Raw genomic sequence first — 19,146 nt, forward strand, 5'->3', positions numbered from 1 at the left:
CACGCGCGCGCACCTAAGGGGAGCATATGCGCCGCCGCTGGCTGGTGCAGCTCCCTGCCCGTGGTGCTGACCTCCTGCCGGCCACTGACCGTCTGCTGCAATGTTACCAGCTGCCTCTGAATGCCCCCGGGTAGGTCTATGACGATGGGGGGGTTCGTTGCCGCAATGTCCTACAAAAATAAACCCTGACATTAGTGAAGACTACGAGCCCACCATTTGCCAAGCAAGGGAAGATACACTTGCTAGAGCATGCCTGTAGCAGGAAGTAGACCTGCTGCCACATGGGATCCTTTTGTAAGCACAGGACTAGCACAGGCACGTGTTCACAAGCTCCAACGAGTCCTGGACTGCACACCGGGCTGAGAACTCCAGGAACTGCAAGTGGTAAGGCACTGACAAGCGAGCATTGCGCCCTGTGACCTTCTCAACTTCTGCAACTGCTGGCCTGAGTGTCTTAAGAAAGGGAAACAGACGGACAGCACCTCCTCAGGTATCTGAACCATAAACCGGGGTGCCCAGTGTGCTGTGACCGGAGTGTTGGAAGCGGTGCAAGGAAAGCCCACAAGTGTAAGCAAACCGTCTGTTGGCTGGCTCACAAGGTATGACGAGACAGCTGGCTCCCTATTCCAGCGACCAATATTCTTGATACTGTCAAGTGAGATCCTGAACAGAAAAAGATAACATTAGACCAAGAATGTGCAAATCATAACCAGCAGCGGCCAACATACCCATAGGCATCAAGGATCCGGGCAGGTGCAACCCGCATTGCATGAAGCTTCTTAGTCGTCCACAGCCCGATGGCACTGAACAGGGTGGTGACCCATTGCAAGACAGACTCACATGGTACAGTGTTCTGACGGTCGCCAGGCATGCAGAGCAGCGGTGTCTCATATCTGCAAAGATTTAAATGCTTATTTAAGCCCCAGGGAGTCCACATGCGTTACATATAGGGTAGCCCCTAGGTTTAGAAACGGAAGTCTTCTCATCTCAATCTATTGAGATCTCATTAGATCTCAATAGAATGGGTTAGATTCTCATGTCAAGTTTTGGCAGCTTTCTGGGAAATGCATGACTGGCTCTGAAACTTTGTAGGATGATTCTGTATGGTATATTTGTTATAATAATTAAGTTTGGGGACGTTGCGAAGCACAATTGCACGACAGAAACAAGCCATTATACTCCGCCGCAGTATTGACCCATGGGTCAAAGCATGCGAGGGCGCACTGGACGGTCGAGTACACGTCACAGGCGCTTATCCCTTTGATGCTTCTTTAACTCCATATCCTAAGGGTTAAGGTTTCAACGAATCAGGGCCCACTCGGTGACTCTCTCGGTTTCTTATCTTCGGACTCCTGGCTCTGCCCCTGGTTTGGGGCAGTGCTAGTGTCTGCCATTTTCGGTATTCAATTTTGTTCTGAGTTTCTAGTAAGGAAATATATGGCTTCTAAAGATTTATAAAGAATTATAGTGCCGTACATTAGATAACGACCCAACCGTCTCCTCAAGTGCCAAAAAAGACCTTCTAAATTCTCATTGAGATTCTCAAGAGAAATAATTAGATTAGAAAAACGACTTTAGATGAGTGCCAACCCTAGTTACATACCATTCCTACTTACCAGTCCTCCTCGTTTAGCGGGTCAGGATACTTCCCAGGCCACCCAGGGTGTACATGACTGACCTCCTGATGCCCCTCGTATACCAGCTGGGGCCCCAGCTGCACACCCACGTTCCAACCTGTCAGCAAATTCCCAGGACAGCCTCAATACCTTAGGCCAGACCCTTGCCTTTCTGTTGTACAATGTGCCAGCAATCAGGCTTGGTGCTGTCGGGAGGTTAGGTAACGTTGGGCTGACAGCTGGATGGCAAGAAATCCGGGGTAACGTGCTGGGGGGTGCGGGTTCCGTGGTGGATATACAGACCAGGTGGTGGATGTGCGGATCAAGATCGTTGAACCTCCTGTCAGTTGACAGACTTTATGGCAAGATTAATCACACCATCTCGACTACTGCAACCCCAACGTCGACAACTATGCAAAAGTTCCTGATTCCTCAGCTCTAGCTGTCATCGTCGCACGCTGTACCAGTTCGCACCGTTGGTGCTGCAGCTGCCCACAACAGACGTCCATGCCCCGTCGGCGCTGAAGCCACCCGCACCAGACCTGCATGCCTCGTCGGCACGAGAGCCGCAGACAGAACTTCATCGAACTTCATTGTTCCTTGAGGTCTTGGGTGTTACGGACTGTGAGGGTGTTGCACTTCCAACTTCTATTTATCGGAAACGGAAAATATTACTTTGCTCATTTCATTTTTCACTTGCGTGTACATGTGTGTGTGGCTTAATGTGTCTCAAAGCAACCCAATACACGCAAAGGTCGCAGCAAGTCGGCCTGACAGCTCCAAACGCTGGCAATGTTCATACTTCAGCATTAATTTGATTGAGGGCGTCGAGCAGCACCTTTTCGTTCCGAAATCTGCGGCTCCGGTTCCGGTCCAGTGGCCGGTCGCAAAGGCTGTCGTACCCGGTCCGGCTGGCGGGGCTAACCAGATTTCATCAGTTCTCATCCGCTCATTTAAAATATCTGCGGGCTGGGCGCTACTTGCATCGACACTTAACAGCAGCCTTCCTGACCAAACCGTTACCTAGCACCAAAGTAACCCATCCGACTTGCAGCTTCGTTTCTGCCTTCCACACGTATTGCCTGCCTCTCCGCCAGTTTGCATGACCGCTTGCCCTGCCACTTCCCAAGTGGCAACCTCTCCATCCTTGCAAGGGAACAAACCCAATTTTCACAAATGGACACAATGGGCACTATGCCACCACATTTCAAGTCGTCGCCGATCGGCAGCACAGCCGCTGATCCGCCCGCAATGCCCAAGGCGCCAAATACGGATAACATCTCCCACCAGTCGGGGTACGCCATCGCAGCTAAACATCCAGTCATAACCAAACTCTGGGAACACACAAATCAGGCTCGACCAGATGCACGATGACATTCATACCTCCTCCTCAAGGGGCCCCTCTCCACAAGGATGACCTCGCATGAAGGCATTAATTGCCCCATATGTTCTTCCTACATACCCCGTCGTGCACTCCCTCCTCCTGACCTTGCCGCCTCCACAACAAAGGTCGTCCGTGCATCCACGGACCCCCACGCCAGGAAAGTACTTCACGGCGAGTATGGAGCGCAGCCAACCAACCGACCCAGCCACCAAACGTGACCGTACATGGCGACTGAACTTGTTGGGCTCCAGAGGCTGCGCCACCAAGCTCTCATCTCTCCCACACACACGTACAGCCCTTACAGGAAAGATCTCAGCTCTTCCTCTATCTGATATTCTCGGGGAGGTCATGGACACGGAAAATGGCGTTACGCCCCCGGCGGTGGCCTCCATGTTTCGGCTGAGGACCCGCTAGGCCCCGCGTCCGGCTCTGGGCCCTTGGCAGTTGCCGTACCTACGGCAGTCGTACGGACGCAACCGGGACGCCGCCCAAACAGTACAGAGACGTCAATGGCGGGGGAAGATGGGGTGGGGCCCTGAAAGGGGAAAACGCAATATAATACCCACTCCAAAATGACCCACTCCATTCGCCGGTAGGCTTTGCCTTCCGTGCGTCCCCTGCCATTGCAAGCTGCCCCCGGCCAAACACACATATACACATGCAGTCCTGCAAAGACTTGCAGTACATGTCCCCCACTCACCTTGGGGTCCCCCCGCTCCTTCACCCCCGCCCCCGGGTGCCGGCCCCCGCCCCGCCGGCACCGGCCCGCCAGCCCTCATCTGCTCCAGGAACCTCGCCATATCCGGCTGCGGCCCCGCGTGCTGGTCCTGGAGGGGCCCGGAGAGGGGTCGAATCCGGGGGGGAGTGGGGCCCGGGCGGGGTGGGAGGACTGGGGGGGAGAGAGAAGGAAGTTTTAAAAACTTACATCGACGTCGTGAGCATAAAATTAGGTTTTGTGTCAGTTGGATATATCCACCCTGTCCAGCAACTGTCCCGCCAAGCAGCCAAGGCGATGGTCAGGTGACAAGCCCCAGGATTGGGAAGTTGGAGGAGGGAGAGGCCATGCGCGTGGCCGTACGCGCGCCCTTGCCCGTGCGTGTGAGTGTGCCACTGGCCCCTGTCAAATACCCAACCAACAACTAACAACCACCTCCAACCTAGCGGATCGGTTCGATAGTACCCAGCCAACTTTCCAGGGCACAGCTTACCCCGTCCTCGCACAGCCAGCCTCTTTATAACTACTTTACCCAGGCCCCCCTCCCCCCCCTTCCGCCCCCCCTCCCCCCTCTCCCCCCTCCCGACTCTTACAGGTGTCCCCACAGTTTGCTGTCTCAGTCGCCGCAGCCTCTCCGCCTCCTCTAATGCCGCCACTCGCGACCTGAGGACCGCCTGCTTGGCCGCATGCCTGCCAACAACACAGAGACATGCACACATACATACACACACATAGGCCGGGGTGGAGCCGGTGGACGCAACGCAGGAGAGGGTTGGGGAGGGGAGGGGGTTACGGTTTTGACGGAGCTTCGGTACTAAGACGGGCAAGCGCAGGGCGAGGGTGAGGGGCGAGAGTAAAGGAACGCTGGATTCAGCCCTAGACCCAAACCCAACAGATGACAGCCCGATGCACGCTCTGGTCTTTGGTTTGTACGACATGTACCTCCGGTTGCACGGTATGGAAAAGCTATGGTGATCCGTTCTTCAGTACTGTAGCGAGGTACATTTACATAACCAAACAGGCAGAAAGAAAGGCTTACTGTTGAATCTCGGCCTCTGTGGGCGGCTCTTCCCTAAGTTTTCGGAGCCACATTCGCCACTCGGGGTGTATATCGTTCGGGTCGTAGAACATGTAGGCGCTGGCCCATTGCACCTCGCGCCGCTCTACTCGGTCAGGGCCCGAGCCCTCAAACCACCTCCCAAGTAAAAGAATGGATGATGGAATGTTACTTTTTGGGTGAGCATTTGGGACGGAGAAGGTGTGGGCAAGAGCATCCGGTGCGGTGCATGGTATGGTATCGGAATGCCTGACCTGTAATAGATGTTTCCTGCTGCATCTTTGCCCACTACTTTCTTGCCCATCACCCAGTCGAACATCGCCCCGAAAGCTCGCCGCAGCGCGCTGTGTTGTGGAGGACGACCTGCCATGATGTTTTCGTTTTCTGCTACGCCACGGGCCGCGGCTGGCGACTGCAATACATGCGAGATAGGTTATATACCAAAGCTTGCTGATTTGTGACGTTGGACAAGTTGTGGTTGCATCGCTAGTTAGAATTTCATGGGAAGTTGATGCTGTGCTAAGAGCGAAAGATGCAATCGCCGCGCAACTTAGCGTCCTGCAATTGAGCCAAGCGATATAAGGGAGTTCTGCAACGGGCCAAGATGTTGGTGGGTTCAAGGCGTTGCGCGCTAACTAGAAAACGGCCTAAAAAACAGCCAACCTCCGGCTCCCCAATCGAGACTTCAGAGTTAACCCACGTCCATGGGACCCGTACATTATATACCAAGGAAATCCGGATTTTCTGTGGCGGAGTTGGCAGCGCGTGCCCTGCTTTTGCTGTCTGGCAAGGCGCCAGATGTCCCCACCTGCAACAGCGAGACGTGTGATCGTGGAGGTGTGCATCTCCTTTCCGATTTCCATATGCGGAGCGCAGCAGGGCAGCATGCAGGTGCCAAGTTGCACCACTTAAGGGGACCGGGTAGCCCTAACGGTACGTGGGTGTGATGTCGTGTACCCCAAAAAAAACGCAATTAGAAAGGGTAAGGGGTAAGGGAGTTGCGGCTTGGTCGCGTTCCTTCGGGCACAAGGTTTTGTATGCTGTAGCTACCGGGCCGTGGTCGGGAAGTTGGATTTGCGTGCTGCGGTTCCTGCTGCGGTCCATGCCTTCTTGGGCCCAGAGTTGTCCACCAATGTACCACAGCCACAGAAGTAATGATTCTCAAGTGCACACTCATATGCTGAATGTCAACCCGATAACACGTCGGTGACTCTTGCATTGGTCTTGGTGCTTGTTGGCATTTACCAAGTTCCTTTAATGCCCTTCGGGAAAACCAAAGAATAGATAATGTAATACTTTGTATATTTGCACAGCTGATACGAAATTTAAAACGATAATTCTTTCGCAAGCTCGATTTCGTGTGGTCTAGAGCGATCCGTGCTTCAGGCCTATGATGCTGACGTGCGGATATGTAACATGGTCGTTCTAATTAACATACGTGCGATTGCAGCATCGCAATCCTGGACATTAGATACCCCTCGCTTGGGTCCGCGACGTTTCAAGTCGAATGCCGTGACACTCGTATACGGACGAGCTGCTTCGGAGGTATCTCTTGCAAGTTTTTTTGGGATTTTTTACTTACAGCAATGTTCCTGTCCTGCGTAACTGCTTACCGCCGTTACCTACTTGACACTTCGACTAACAGGGCAGCCCTTGAGCTTCTCTTGTTCCAGGACTACAATTACACAAAACCAGTGTTTTCAACATCCTGTAAATTACGTCTCCATCACATTTGTCTACAGAGCCGGCTGTCTACGGAGTTGCCGGTATGACATGTACTTTTCAGGTTACTTCGCGTAGTTTCCTGCATACGATGGATGCGATGCACCATGCGAACGTTAAAGAAGTGTGTCATGCAGCTGGCAGCATTACATTATAGGCTTAACCTCGTGCGTGTTCGGTGCCCCACGATCGGCGCATGGCATCAGGGACAAGGGCTCGCCCGAAAATGGACACATGATAACGCCCCAAATCTAGCTGGTTGCTGCGGTTACCTTCTCTTGCTCTTGCTAGCTCTGCTCTTTTACCTTGTGGCGCACCTTCCTCAGCTCCACGTTCAGCTGCCATCCTTTGTCCCCCAACCTGCAGGTTCCGGTTTCCCTTCCTGAGCAAAGCCAGCCTCAGCCCACCGCGGCCTGTCCGTCCTCTTCCGTTGCGGCCACTCGCCGCAATCCGTCCTTAGCTGTCTGTTCGTCCGTGTGTCTTTCCCGGAGTCGGCCATAATATCATTGCTTAAACAGGAAGTATATCCGCAACCACCCTCACCTCCACCTTAGCGTCCGAGCTAGACTCTACCCTTCGCCGCGGCACGCGGACATCACCATCACCGTCTCCTTCACCATCACTGTCTCGTTCACTGCCGCGGTGACAGTGCAGTATATAATACTGCTGCAGTGAAATATTGTACGGTGACGTGTCGTACTGTACGACGGTGTGGTTACGTGTGTCGCCGGGTGTCTCTCAATGGGGGCCGGCGCGTCCGCCGCTCACCGGACGCCTCCGGAACCAACTGCTGCTGACGTGGCGGCGTTGGAGCAGCCGTACTACCGCGGCGCAAGGGAGGCATGTTATTACTGCTTGCCGTACGACGACGATGTAAAAAGGGTACGTGCGGTGTTTCCTCTCCTTCCTTGTGCCGTACGACCGCTGTGTAGGAAATAGAGGGACACCGGATGCGTGTGTGCATGTGCATTTGTATGTATGTAAGTCCGCATGTTCATGTGTATGTGCGCAATTTCCCAATCGTCCTTGTCCCCCCACCCCACCCCCCCCATCCTCAACACTCCCCGGGTGGCCCCGTGTCCGTCTCCGCCGCCGCCGCTGCTGCCGCGGCCTCCGGCCCTTGTCCCTATACCCTCCCCCCTCCCGTTCGCCTTTCCACCCCGTCCTCCTCCCCCGTCCTCTTCCCCCTGCTCCCCTCTTCCCCTCCACCACCACAGCGGAGCCCGGTGGTGGTTCTCGAGGTGGGCCCTCTGGGCTTCCGACTGCTCCGCCCCAACAGCAAGGACTGTCTGTTCGCCTACCCGTGGGGACAGATACACAGCTGGACGCACCTGGAGAACAGATTCAGCTTCCGATACTTCGATGATGGGTGGGTGGCTGGGCGGGAGGGCGGCCGGGCTGTTGCTCCGGGGAGAGGGCGGGTTGCTGGCAAGAGGAAAAACAAGTGCGGTGTACGGAAAGAGTGAGAAGTCGTACGAAGTACGACAATGACTTTTAAAGGAGGAGGATTGATGCGGTTGATGTGGCGCAGGTGCGGGGCATGGAGGGGAAAATGGGGGAGGGGAAGAGAGGGTCGCTGGTGGCGAGGGAGGGGGGAGCGGTGGTGACGTGACACCGTAACCCGCGCCATGACACGTTTCCTTTCCCTCAGCGGCCCAAGTGACATGTTACCCCCGTCGTTCTGCCCTGGCTGTACGGCAGGAAGAAAAAGGTCGTACAGTATGTGTTGTACCTACGAGATTTGCCAGATCTACTCGGTCACATTCAGGTGGGGCTGCCGCCGTTGGAACGCGTCGGTTCCCTGTGCGTGGGGGTTTTGGCGGGTAGGGGGTGTGGGGGAAGCGAGTCGTGTGGTTGCCGCCCCGGGGGGCTCCTGTTGGCGAGCGGGGGTGGGCGGGTGTGTGTGTGGGGGGAGCAGAGGTCCACTCCGTGGGGTATCTTAACCAACCGCCTTTCCTTGACTGACCCAATACCTTCGGTTGGCGGTTGGTTGCCCCGCTCCTGATGACCATGTTCCGACTTTGGCACTCCTCCGGTTGCGATCGCCACTGCGTGTGTGTGTTTTAACGTCCTTTCGGGGTTGTTCCCCCTCCCTCCCCGCGCGCCTGGACCCCTATCCCCCCCGCACACAACGCAGATTGTCATTGACTCCATCCTCGCGGAGCGCAAGGTAAGATGCCGTACGCCGTACAGTGTACAAATAAGCTACCGCTTGTAACACGTTGCATTTCTGTGTGGCCTGTAGCGTTGTGATTTTGAAGCATGAGCACCGCACTGCCAGGCTCACCAGGCTCTTCTTCCCACTCCCTAGCCCTGACCTGCCAGCCCCCCTCTCCCCCTCCGGCCCCTGGCAGAGTCTGGCCATACCCGCGGACCGCTTCGCTGACCTCCTGGGGGAACTAGAGGTGGGGGTCGGAGGTGGGGAGGCCCAACCCGTGTGCCTGCCTCTGTGTGTGTGTGTGTGTGTGTGTGTCTTAATGATCTGTGCGTGTGTATGTGGGGAGGTGGTAACCCAGTGTCCGAAGGGGGGAGAGCCGTGGGGGGGGAAGGGTGATGCAGCTGACTGCATAACGACCGGGGCAGGGCTCGCGGTGCCTCCACACAACGCCACATCCCAATCAGCGTGTGTGTGTGTGTGTATGTGTGTGTGTCCTCTCACCTCTCCCCCGGACCCCGCACAATCCCAGAAACGATGAAACACAGTTAACACGACACCCGATCTGCCCACGTAACCCGTACACCATTTCCCCTGCCTCCCCCACTCACACCCCCCTCACACCCCCTCACCGGTCGCCACGGACGCCTCTCGGTCAGTTCTACGTTTGTTACTCTCTTGCCCTGGCAGCAGCTTCAATCGTGTGTGGTTCGTCTTTCCCCTCACATCCCCCCCACACGCCCCAGGCTCTCCCCTCCTCCCCCGCCCCCGCCTTCACCTCCCCGGGCGAGCTGCTCTCCAGCCACTACACGGCGGAGTTCTACTTTTGGTCGGATCAGGGGCGACAGCTGATTGACGCCATTCCCTCGTCATTCGATAAGGTGGGGGGGAGAGGGGGGCGCTGGGGTGACGGGCGTGTATGCGTGTGGATGTACGGGTGTAACCTTGCCAGACGCGGGAAACGGGCTGTGTTTTGTGCACCATGGCCGGGACCCTAACCCCGTCCCCAAGCCCATCTCCCCCGCCCACCCACCTGTGAGTTCGTGCTCACTCGCTCCCCCGCCTTCCCTTCCCCCTCCCCGCTCCCCCCGTCCGCGAGGCGGTACTATTGAGTGACAGGTTATGACTTTGAGCTCTTGTCGTACATACACGGACTAAATCGCCCCTCCCTGCTCCCGGGCATACACACACATACGCACACACACGCACCGTCCCCACACCGTCCCCCCACACCCGCTGCCCCCGTTCCTGCCCTGCTGTGCAGCTGGAGGCCGCTGTGCTGCTCCACGGACGACTGATTGACCAGAACCGCTTCAGCTTCGTACTGGAGGTGGGGTGGGGTGGGGTGGGGTGGGGTGGGTGCGGCCCCGGAGGGGGGTTGTGCAGTTAACCTCCTCCTTCTTCCTTGACATTACCCACACGCATACAGACAGGCAGACAGACAGACACATGTTTACATACCTACAGACGTACATGCTTACACAGACATGATCACCTCCCGTGTACCATCGTTGCCACTTCCTGCCTACTTCGCGGCTCAGTTCTCTACACAGACACACACACACACACACACACACACACACCAACCCCAACCCCAACCCCAACCCCAACCCCGGGGGATGATGTCCTGATCCCCTCAGGGACTGGAGTCCCAGGCCGACCGGGACAACGTCTGGCACCGTATCTCAGTGCAGAAGAAGAAACCAGCTCTCGGCAGCGCCAAGAACAGCCTTGTGGTGTCCAGTTTCGGAGACTAGCTGGAGAAGGAGGGGGGTCCGGAGGGGGATACGAGCAACCGCTGAAGGTTGAATAAGGCGAATACCACCACTAGGGGGGTAAAGACTGTGCTCCGGGACTGCGGGAGCGGGAGGGGCGCACCCACAGCAACAGCAACAGCAGCAGCAGCACGTGTGTCTGTCGGTCCGTCTGTCGTTTTTTTGCCGTTATGCCTTTCCTGGGCAGTAGCCAACCACATGTTGCCGATGGCGAGTGCCCACTGCGGGTGCCTGTCTGTCGGCGGCGGAAATGGCTGTGTGCTGTAGGGGGTTGCCCTGGGGGGATTGGGGGGTGTTGCTGCTGACGTGGCGGGATGGAAGAGGGGCCCGGGGACGTGTGACTGTATGTATGTACATCTCATCCTCTCTGTGCTCTGAGACGTGGGACGAAAAATTTGAGATGGAGGGCTCGAAGCGTGTGTGTGCGCATGTATGTGTGTATGCCATGTTGGACTTGTGATTTCTTGTGGGGACTAACCCTGGGTGCAGTTTCATGCGGCTGTGTGTCGGCATTCGGAATGGAGCATCATCTCCTCCACAATAAAATGTGGGGTGCGAGTGCAGTGAAATGCACAAGGGTACTAAGCTTCTTCGAAGCCGAAAAGGGCTCAGCCCGGTGCAGCCAGTCACCCCGCAGTATTCCACAGGGAAGGCTGTACGGCACTGGGCTGCAAGCGGAGGAACGGTGTCGTGTTTGGATGTATGAATCATCTGGTGTAGGCACACTTGCTGCTAAGGCGCCGATGCAAATCCATGGACGGTGCATTGCGCGCCGCCTCCATGTCAAGCAGAGGAAACCGCGGGAGGCCGCACCGCAATCAAGGCAGCGTGAGCAGAAACAGCGGGCGCCGCAGCGTGCACGCACACCGCGGCCCCCCTATGACATAAAAGGGCCATCAGTCACCGACCGGTTAAGTATAACCCAACCGGTCACTTCAGTAGGGTAGCCGACATTTCCAGATAATGACCGCACTTACTAGGTCGGTAAACCTTAAAAACTTCAAAGTCGCGCGCCTCTAAGCTACAAAAACCTCGGCTCCAGTTTTAGATTAAAAAACCACTGGCGACGAACCCGATGAATGTTGGATCTGTCATGAGAAGGTTGGAGGAGCGATCTGATGATGACTGACAGAACGCACGACTAAATACTACACCCCGGGAATTTGTGTTGGACAACCGTAAACCAGGGGTTAAGATGTGCCAGCATACCCATGGGATGGGAACACCGAAACACACGGCGTGCTACATTCCTGCGAAGTCATGTTGGTCACTGCTGCGGTTTCGCACACGGGCGTAGCCTTTGGAGGTCAACCGACCCCGCGGTCGGTCGCGTCAAAAGCGCTGATGTAGGATCTGTGGCAACAATAACGCATTGAAAGATGATTTTCACGTGTTGCTAGGATGTCCTGCGTATGACGGCCTACGTGGAGGGCTGGTCAACCTAGGTGTACGACAGACCGCTATCAAGCCACAACGCAAACTTGCGCAAATCGTTCATAACATCTGGATGAGGCGACGCACGCTGATAGCTGAATAGGACGTCCGAGCACGCTTGCATTTTTTACTGATTTCTCGCGCAGACTGGGTTTCTGTTACAGGGTATTTCCACTAGACCGCACACTAACATTAAGTTCAAAAAATCTCACACCTGGCTCAGCAAATCATGCAAGCGATAAGAAACTAGTTAAATACATTAATAGAAAGTAAAAGTTCTTTAAAAAAATCGCGTAAAGGGGCTCCGTACGCGAAAAGCCGAAGGGCCCAGTGGAAACGCCTCGGACACTAAGTCCGCCTTAGTGGCACACTAGTTATCAGGGCCTCAGACCTGCTGATAACTTTCAAAGTGGACATTAACTTCCGAGCGGGAAAATTCATAGTCAGCCATTTTCCTTCTTCAAGGCCCTACGTTGGCTTTTGTATTTTCCTTTATCCACAGCCGCAAATAGCCCGCTAACCAGTGGAATTCACAGCAGGACCGGTCGAATTGCCCACATTCCAGCAATTCGCCGACCAAACTGTAATGATTTGCGCATTAAATTACACCCAATCTTACTATAACAATGGTTTGGTGCCTTTATAGCAACCTGTCGTATGGTTCCGGGGCGCTTAGTGGAAACACCTGTCCACAAGCCACAAACTGAGTCCACATTAAAGATAATGTCCAAAAGTTAGTGTGCGGCCTAGTGGAAATACCCTGTAACGGTCCACTTGAGTCGTGAGGTGTCTGTGTTTATCATTTTTCTAATAACATCGTCCTGCTTTGTTTGTTACAGCCCGGTGGGGCAGCGGTGTGCTTAGTGTGTAACGGAGCCTAGGCAGAAAACATCCATCCAGCCAGCCAGGAACCGGCAGCTAATAGTAAGCATCACGCTTCGCATTGTTTGGCAGAGGCCAAACAATGATGCACATTAAAGCATCACCAGCGCGTTACATTTCTGGGTCGTTGTGTGCGTGAACTTCTGCTATACAACAATCCTCCCGCTTGCAACCTAGTAGCCCGCCTTACAGTCAACCAGGCAAGCAACATTATCATGCAAAGGCTTTTTAGACGTTCACCGCTTGTACAATGTCCTGTGGACAAAGCAGTGCGTCGGCATCGTTGCCAATTGGTGGCCTCTACACGATCCGGATTGCGCGACGAAGTGGCCCAACTTAACCTTGGCAAAAGCCCGGTCGAGGAGTTATCTGGCGAAACAAACACCATGGTGACGGACGTGATGGACATCGACCGCACTCCGGAGCTCCTGACGTGGCTGTTCAGCAGCTTCTTTGGCCGCGGGGCGAACCAGCCCAACACTACATCCCCACCTACACCTACATCTACACCTACAGACCAAGTCACGACCTCATCACCCAAATCCTCAACTACACCATCTTCCGCAACCACACCCAACTCGCCCACCACGCCATCATCTGCTGCTACTGCAGCTGCTACTGCGGCAACACCCCTCCTGGCACCATCAGTCCCCGCCAATACGCGCCCGGACGGTAACCGCCCAAACGACCAACCCAGCACATCGCTATCATCACCATCGAAGAAACTAGGATCACAACCATCACCGCCGAGCTCGGACCCCGATAATGTGGCCCCTGAAATCGCAACCGCTACCCTGGGCGGCGGCTGCTTCTGGTGCATCGAGGCCTGCTTTCGGGAGCTGGAGGGCGTGGTGTCTGTCACCAGCGGATATGCAGGTGGCCACGTACCCAACCCCACCTACCAACAAGTCTGTTCCAAAACCACAGGCCATGCAGAAGTCGTACAGGTCAAGTACGACGCAAATGTACTGTCGTATAAGGACCTGTTGCAGATCTTCATGGCGCTACACGACCCCACCACGCCCAACCGCAGCGGCAACGACCTGGGCCCGCAGTACCGCTCCATCATCCTCACGCACGATGACAGCCAGGCGCAGGTCGCGGCGGAAGTGCTGGCGGAGGCCAATCGGGCCTTATGGTTCGGTCGCAGGGTCTGTACGGAGGTCGCACCGCTGAGTGTGTTCTACCCGGCCGAGCCGTACCACCAGCGGTACTACAGCCGTAACCCCGAGGCAGGCTACTGCGTATTTGTGGTGCAGCCCAAGCTGCAGGTGCGGGCAAAAGGAGGTTGGAGCGGGGTTTGGAGGGGGAGGGGGAGGTGGGGTGGGGGAGGGGGATGGTGGCGGCAAGGGGGCACAAGGGGGGTCGACAACACAGAGGCATCTGAATGGGATGTAGATACGTTGGGGCAGCTGCAGAACTCGCGGTGTGGGTCGGGTCGGGGTGGGGTGGGGTGGGGGGCGTTACGGTGGGAGATGCCCTGTCGCCCGCACAGCTCCCTACACTACCTAGCACACACGCACACCTCTTCGATCTTCCTATGAATCAATGTCTCGATGCGCTCATTCGCCTGACTGCAGCCGTCCTAGGCGGGGGAGGGAAGGGGGGGGAGACACCCAGGCAGACGTAGACAATGCTGCAGCAGGCAACAGCATCCCCCCTTCTAACGAATTCGCATTTAGGAGTGAACAGCAGAGCAGAGCAGCGCGCAGCTCAATTGGGCTGTGCTACTCATCCGTATGTATGTATGTCCGAGAATCCCACATGGGAGACAAGGGGAGCCGTCCTCCCACTACCCACCCCACCCCACCCTAACCTTAGCCTTAACCCCCTCACCCCCTCGAACGACCCCCACCCACCCACTCTCTTGAACCTACGTGGCCACAACTCCAGGAATTCCGTCGCAAGTACGGCAAAAGACTAAGACGGGACGCGTCACTTTCCCCGGCATCACTGCTATAGGATGGTGCAGCTCGTGGGGGGAAAAGGGGGAGGGGGCTCCGGGCCCTGGCCCACCAGGCGAGCTGTGGAACCACACACCAGCCAGGATCCAGAATCCAAGGTCCAGGATCAAGAATTCAGGGTCCAGGATTGAGGACCGGAATCCAGGATTCAGGATCCAAGATAATTGTGGAGAACGGCTGCCTGTGTTGTTGCCTCTTGGGTGCATGTGTTTGTTATGTTGGTTGCATTGGTTATCGGTTAGGTTTGGTAGGAAATGCCCCGGCCGCCGCCGGCAAGAGTGTTTTCAGTAGGGGAGGGGAGTCATCACAACCGTCATCACACGGGTGCCAAGGTCGTCAAGGTAATTAAGGCACCGACACGGTTGCCGTAACATGCACCCACACCAAACTGACAGTCTGCAAGGAAACTGAACCTGTCTCCGGCCACACCGGCCAATCCGCATTGCAGGCCCTGCAGTCGGTATATGCGCTTACAGAGCCCAATACTATAGTCAGTCTCTGTTATGTTTTAAATAACCCCACGCCCCTTCACAACGTTAATATTCTGAGTATGACCAGAAGCTGCAGGCTTATACACGCATTGTTATTGTAGAGCTGTGCGTCAGCAAGGGTGAAGAGGGCTTGGCAGCTCGATTTGAGCACACAGGTACCAGGTGGGGGTTACCACAGCAGCAGCGGGACCTCCCCCCCTTACTGGGCAACATACGTCGTCGCTGTGACTTGATCGACCTCCATTAGGAGCAAATTAAGAGCAAGACAAATGTACTGGCGCCTGCGATTTCAGTGCGGAGCTGTTAACTACCGTATATATATATATATATATGTATGGAATGGCCCAGGAGCCATTCATTCCCCGGATCTACACGAAGGAGCGGCCGGGAGGTCGTGCACATGTGTGTGTGTGTGTACTCCACGAGCACCTCGGACCCGAGCGGTAGCAGAGCGGAGAGCTGGATCCACGGTTTAGTTCATGGGGGTAGCGGTGGAGTTCCCTGCAAGTTCCCGGAGTTCCCTGCACCCATCCATTGGGTTTCTCCACCATTGTTTCCCACCCTCGGAAACGGAAAGCGGATAGCAATTTGAAAACTCACAACATATGTCACGCACGTGCAAAGCACATTGCGAGAGAAGATTTGGCTCGCCAGACCATGACAGGCGCTCTCCTAGTCAGCATGGCGCCTGCAAGGCTCGTGGTCAGCAGCACTACAGGAGTGACGGCCACGTGCAGGGCTGCTGCAGGAAGAGTTGCGTAATGGGATGCACGGGTGCAGGGGAGAGCACCTGGAGGTCAGGTACCCTTTCGGCCGCATGCTCGCGCTGGTATGTGGAGGCATTGTTTTGCTGGGCGGCGGCATCCAGCTATAAGTGTAACGCAGAGATGGAGTGGAGGGGAGGCGAACATACAGTTACGGTAGTCACACACAATTTGGTCACGATCAATAAAGCTACCTGGCTCATCGCCCACACGGAGAGTGTATTATTATTAGTAATGTTGCAATCCAGCGTTCGGATTCTCGGCGATGCACACTGGCGCACGAGCGCCGGCAAGGGACATCCGGAGGCACCGTGCCTCTCGCTTACCGGCTGTCGGTCAGCGGCTGTCGGTCAACTTTGGAAAAAGGCCATTACCCAGGAAAGCCCGTCAGGATGATGCGGCCTAAGTTTCGGAATCACTTTAACCTAGCGTAGTAAGGCTGTCACTGGCCTCGAAATGGCTCGATGTGACTGGACTGGGCAAGCTGTCAGCTGTTGTTCAGGGCCCAGAGCAGTGCAAGCCTGTCAGCAGTCGCAACCCGCCTTCAAATCTGTTCTTAAATATCATGACTCCATTTTCGTGATATGCCGCGGCTGCGTTGCTCCAAAACGTCTGCTCGACCTCAGCACGGGAATGGACGAAATTGCCAATGTGAACATCCTCATGAAGAATTAGACATCCTGCCTATAACAATTTTGGTACATAATAAACTAATATAACACAATCAAAGATTGAGGGACGCAAAGGAGCACAAGGCTACGGCAACCCATCAGTCGGTTTCCTGTAAAAGCGATTTGCTGATCAAGTATTCCTTATGAGGGTATCGCAGCTGGTGCTACTGCAGCATAGCTGTGGCTTACCGCATGTCAGCGAACCTGGTCCGCCGACCGCCGAGGATGATGGTGAGTGTTGCGGCGGCTTTATGGACGGTCCATGCGGCCTGCCTTTGTGCGGTGTTGATATAGAGGAAAGTGATTTAATCTACCAGTTGACATACCCTTACATATTATGCCTTTTTACTCGAAAGTCTCGACGTTTCTTGCCGTGCACGACAGCCAGGCCTCCCCCTCTACTCGAAGTCCTAACAAAGAAACGTTAGCCGTTATTGGCCGCAGCTCAATCCTCTCTTCCACTGCTATCTACCTTTGCTATACAACTTCTCTCCTTCTGTCCCAACCCCAGACCTGAGCCGCGCAGCCCGCCTCATCACGCAAGGCGCCTTCCTAGACGCCGTACGAACTGTCCCGGCGATAAAAGCCCTCCTCGACTGCAGCTCTGAAACTGAAGCCGTACATGACGTGGAGTCGTACTACGCGCTCGTGCGCCGCCGCGCGGCGGCTGCAGTTGAGGAAGCTATCTCAGCGCAAAGAGCCGGGGACGTGCGTACGGGCTCTGAAACCGCGTCTGATGCAGCCGTCGCTCCGGAACCAAACCTGGATTCGAATGTTGGTGGTGTAGATTTGCGTCTGGAGGCTGTTCTGGTGGCCGGAATCGCCTGTCTGCACATCTTCGGACAAAACAACCTCACCGGGTTTGTAGAGGGAGGGAGTTCGGGGTTTGGGAGGGGAGTAGGAAGGAGGCTGCCGTACGAAGAAGGGGTCTGAGTGCGGAGATCTGCCTCGGAGAGTGGTTGCACGTTGCATGTGGAGGTTGGTTGGTGGTTGGGGTGGATCTGAAGGGGCACACCGGGAGGCTGCTCGGGGCCGTCAGTTGGTGTGTGTATGTGTGCGTGTGTATGTGCGTGTGTAGCTAAACACACATACACACACGTACGCACCAGCCTCCCCGCTCGTCCTCACGCGCCCGCAGGCCGTTATATGAGGGCCCTCCACCCAGCCCACTCCACTGGTTTGCCTCGGCCGCTGTCGCAAGGCACGCAGCGGAGCCACCGCCACGGCCGCCACCCGCCGTCACCGCAGCCGCGATCGCCGCCGCCGTCGGGGGCGGAAGCGCTGGCGGCGGCACCGCCGCCGCAGGCAAAGCCGAGGAGACGCACACCTGTACGACAACTCCGCCATCGGGCTCCGGAACCAGCCAACCTGCGGACGGGCTGGCTGGTTTGGGTATCGACTCTCTGAGTCGCGGCGACCGCTGGGCGCAGGAGCAGCTACAGCTGGACGGTGGGGAGAGAAGCTGCTGTGGCTGTAGCTGCAGCAGGGAGGGTTGTTGCAGAAAGCAGTAGCCGGTCCCGGCAGTAGTGCACGGGCTGTAGCAGGGAACCCTCCGCCGCTGCTCTCCCTTTCCCTAGGTGACACCGTCTTTTTGGCCCCTATAACCCTAAACCCACACACGCCCACACGCACACCTCCCGACTACTCCGCACTCCACTAAGCTGCGCCCCCTCCCCCGCCCTCCCCCCCCCCTCCAGGTGAGGACCTGGTGGGGCGCTGCCCCGCGATTCAATGGCTACTCCTCGCACGAGTGCTGTTGCTGGACAGCCTCAATACCCACAGCACCCACACCCTCGACAAGGCGACGGCGGCGGCGGAGGGAGAGGGAGAGGAGATGGAGGCAGCAGAAGGGAAGCAGGAACAGGGTCAGGAACAGGACCAAGCAAAGGCGGGGGGGAGGGAAGGCCGTAGCGACCAGCAGCAGCAGCAGCAGCACACGTGTCAGTTGGAAAGGGGAGAGCCGCTCAGAGTCTCAGACTCGACTGCACAAAAGGCGGAGGAGGAGGCGGTAGTAGTATCCAAAGCGAGTACGGCCGCCGCCGCCGCCGCCGCAAACACCGCAGTCGGGACGCCGCAGGGCCGCCTGGGGGCGCTGCCGCTGCTGCTTCATCCGCGGACCTCCCCCTCCGGTTCCCCTCCTCCCCCCGGAGGCGGTCCTGGGGGGGGGCCTGCATCGGGGGGTTCCGGAGCCCCCGGTGTATGCTGGTCTGAGTGGGTGTGGTGTTGGCCTTGGTGGGCCCTACGCTGTGTGATGAGTCAGCAGCACGTGCTCGAGGGCCGCTCGCATTCGCTGCTGTCGGAGGCGTCGCAGGTATACCTCATAGGGCCGTAGGGGCATAGGGTCGCGTTGTTTGCGGGTTCTCTTTCGGGTGCTGATGTGGGTGTGTGTAGGTGGGTGGGTAGGTGGGTGGGTAGGTGAGGAGAAGGGGTGGACCTTGGGGGCTTGCTTTACTATATACAGATGTCGGCTGGCGGGTCCAGAAAGGATGAAGGTGGCCTGCCCCATCATATCTAAG

General features: G+C 56.4%; 4 protein-coding genes across 4 annotated transcripts in view; all 4 read left to right on the plus strand.

Moving 5' to 3' along the window:
• Positions 1-7,235: 7,235 nt before the first annotated feature.
• VOLCADRAFT_87345 (uncharacterized protein) lies at positions 7,236-10,406 on the plus strand (the record flags this gene model as incomplete). The annotated part of the gene is made up of 9 exons (XM_002947034.1): positions 7,236-7,376; positions 7,427-7,474; positions 7,712-7,863; positions 8,196-8,262; positions 8,632-8,664; positions 8,849-8,899; positions 9,396-9,530; positions 9,914-9,979; positions 10,290-10,406. 9 exons carry the CDS (start codon positions 7,236-7,238, stop codon positions 10,404-10,406), a joined length of 810 nt encoding a protein of 269 aa, XP_002947080.1.
• Positions 10,407-12,584: 2,178 nt separating this feature from the next.
• On the plus strand, positions 12,585-15,230 carry VOLCADRAFT_79470 (uncharacterized protein). Its single transcript, XM_002947035.1, has 2 exons — positions 12,585-14,011; positions 14,634-15,230. The coding sequence occupies exons 1-2, from the start codon at positions 12,956-12,958 to the stop codon at positions 14,700-14,702; spliced, it is 1,125 nt and encodes a 374-aa protein (XP_002947081.1). The 5' UTR covers positions 12,585-12,955; the 3' UTR covers positions 14,703-15,230.
• Positions 15,231-15,800: 570 nt separating this feature from the next.
• On the plus strand, positions 15,801-16,634 carry VOLCADRAFT_87347 (uncharacterized protein; the record flags this gene model as incomplete). Its single annotated transcript, XM_002947036.1, has 2 exons — positions 15,801-16,294; positions 16,586-16,634. 2 exons carry the CDS (start codon positions 15,801-15,803, stop codon positions 16,632-16,634), a joined length of 543 nt encoding a protein of 180 aa, XP_002947082.1.
• Positions 16,635-16,773: 139 nt separating this feature from the next.
• VOLCADRAFT_87348 (uncharacterized protein) overlaps positions 16,774-19,146 on the plus strand; it is a gene marked incomplete at both ends in the record, with an annotated part of 13,498 nt that continues 11,125 nt past the window's right edge. The window contains 5 exons of the mRNA XM_002947037.1: positions 16,774-16,861; positions 17,142-17,490; positions 17,769-18,079; positions 18,328-18,495; positions 18,781-18,941. Of these exons, the coding sequence (XP_002947083.1) occupies positions 16,774-16,861; positions 17,142-17,490; positions 17,769-18,079; positions 18,328-18,495; positions 18,781-18,941 (1,077 nt within the window). The remainder of the gene's footprint in view (positions 16,862-17,141; positions 17,491-17,768; positions 18,080-18,327; positions 18,496-18,780; positions 18,942-19,146) is intronic.

Source organism: Volvox carteri (genome assembly GCF_000143455.1).
Source record: "Volvox carteri f. nagariensis unplaced genomic scaffold VOLCAscaffold_5, whole genome shotgun sequence".
Lineage (NCBI taxonomy): Eukaryota > Viridiplantae > Chlorophyta > Chlorophyceae > Chlamydomonadales > Volvocaceae > Volvox > Volvox carteri.

Bases quoted from the DNA above. Each gene is read 5' to 3' on its own strand.
- VOLCADRAFT_79470 (XM_002947035.1), top strand. From the start codon at position 12,956: ATGCAAAGGCTTTTTAGACGTTCACCGCTTGTACAATGTCCTGTGGAC. The intron at 14,012-14,633 runs GTGCGGGCAAAA...CCACAACTCCAG, and splicing joins TGGTGCAGCCCAAGCTGCAG to GAATTCCGTCGCAAGTACGG.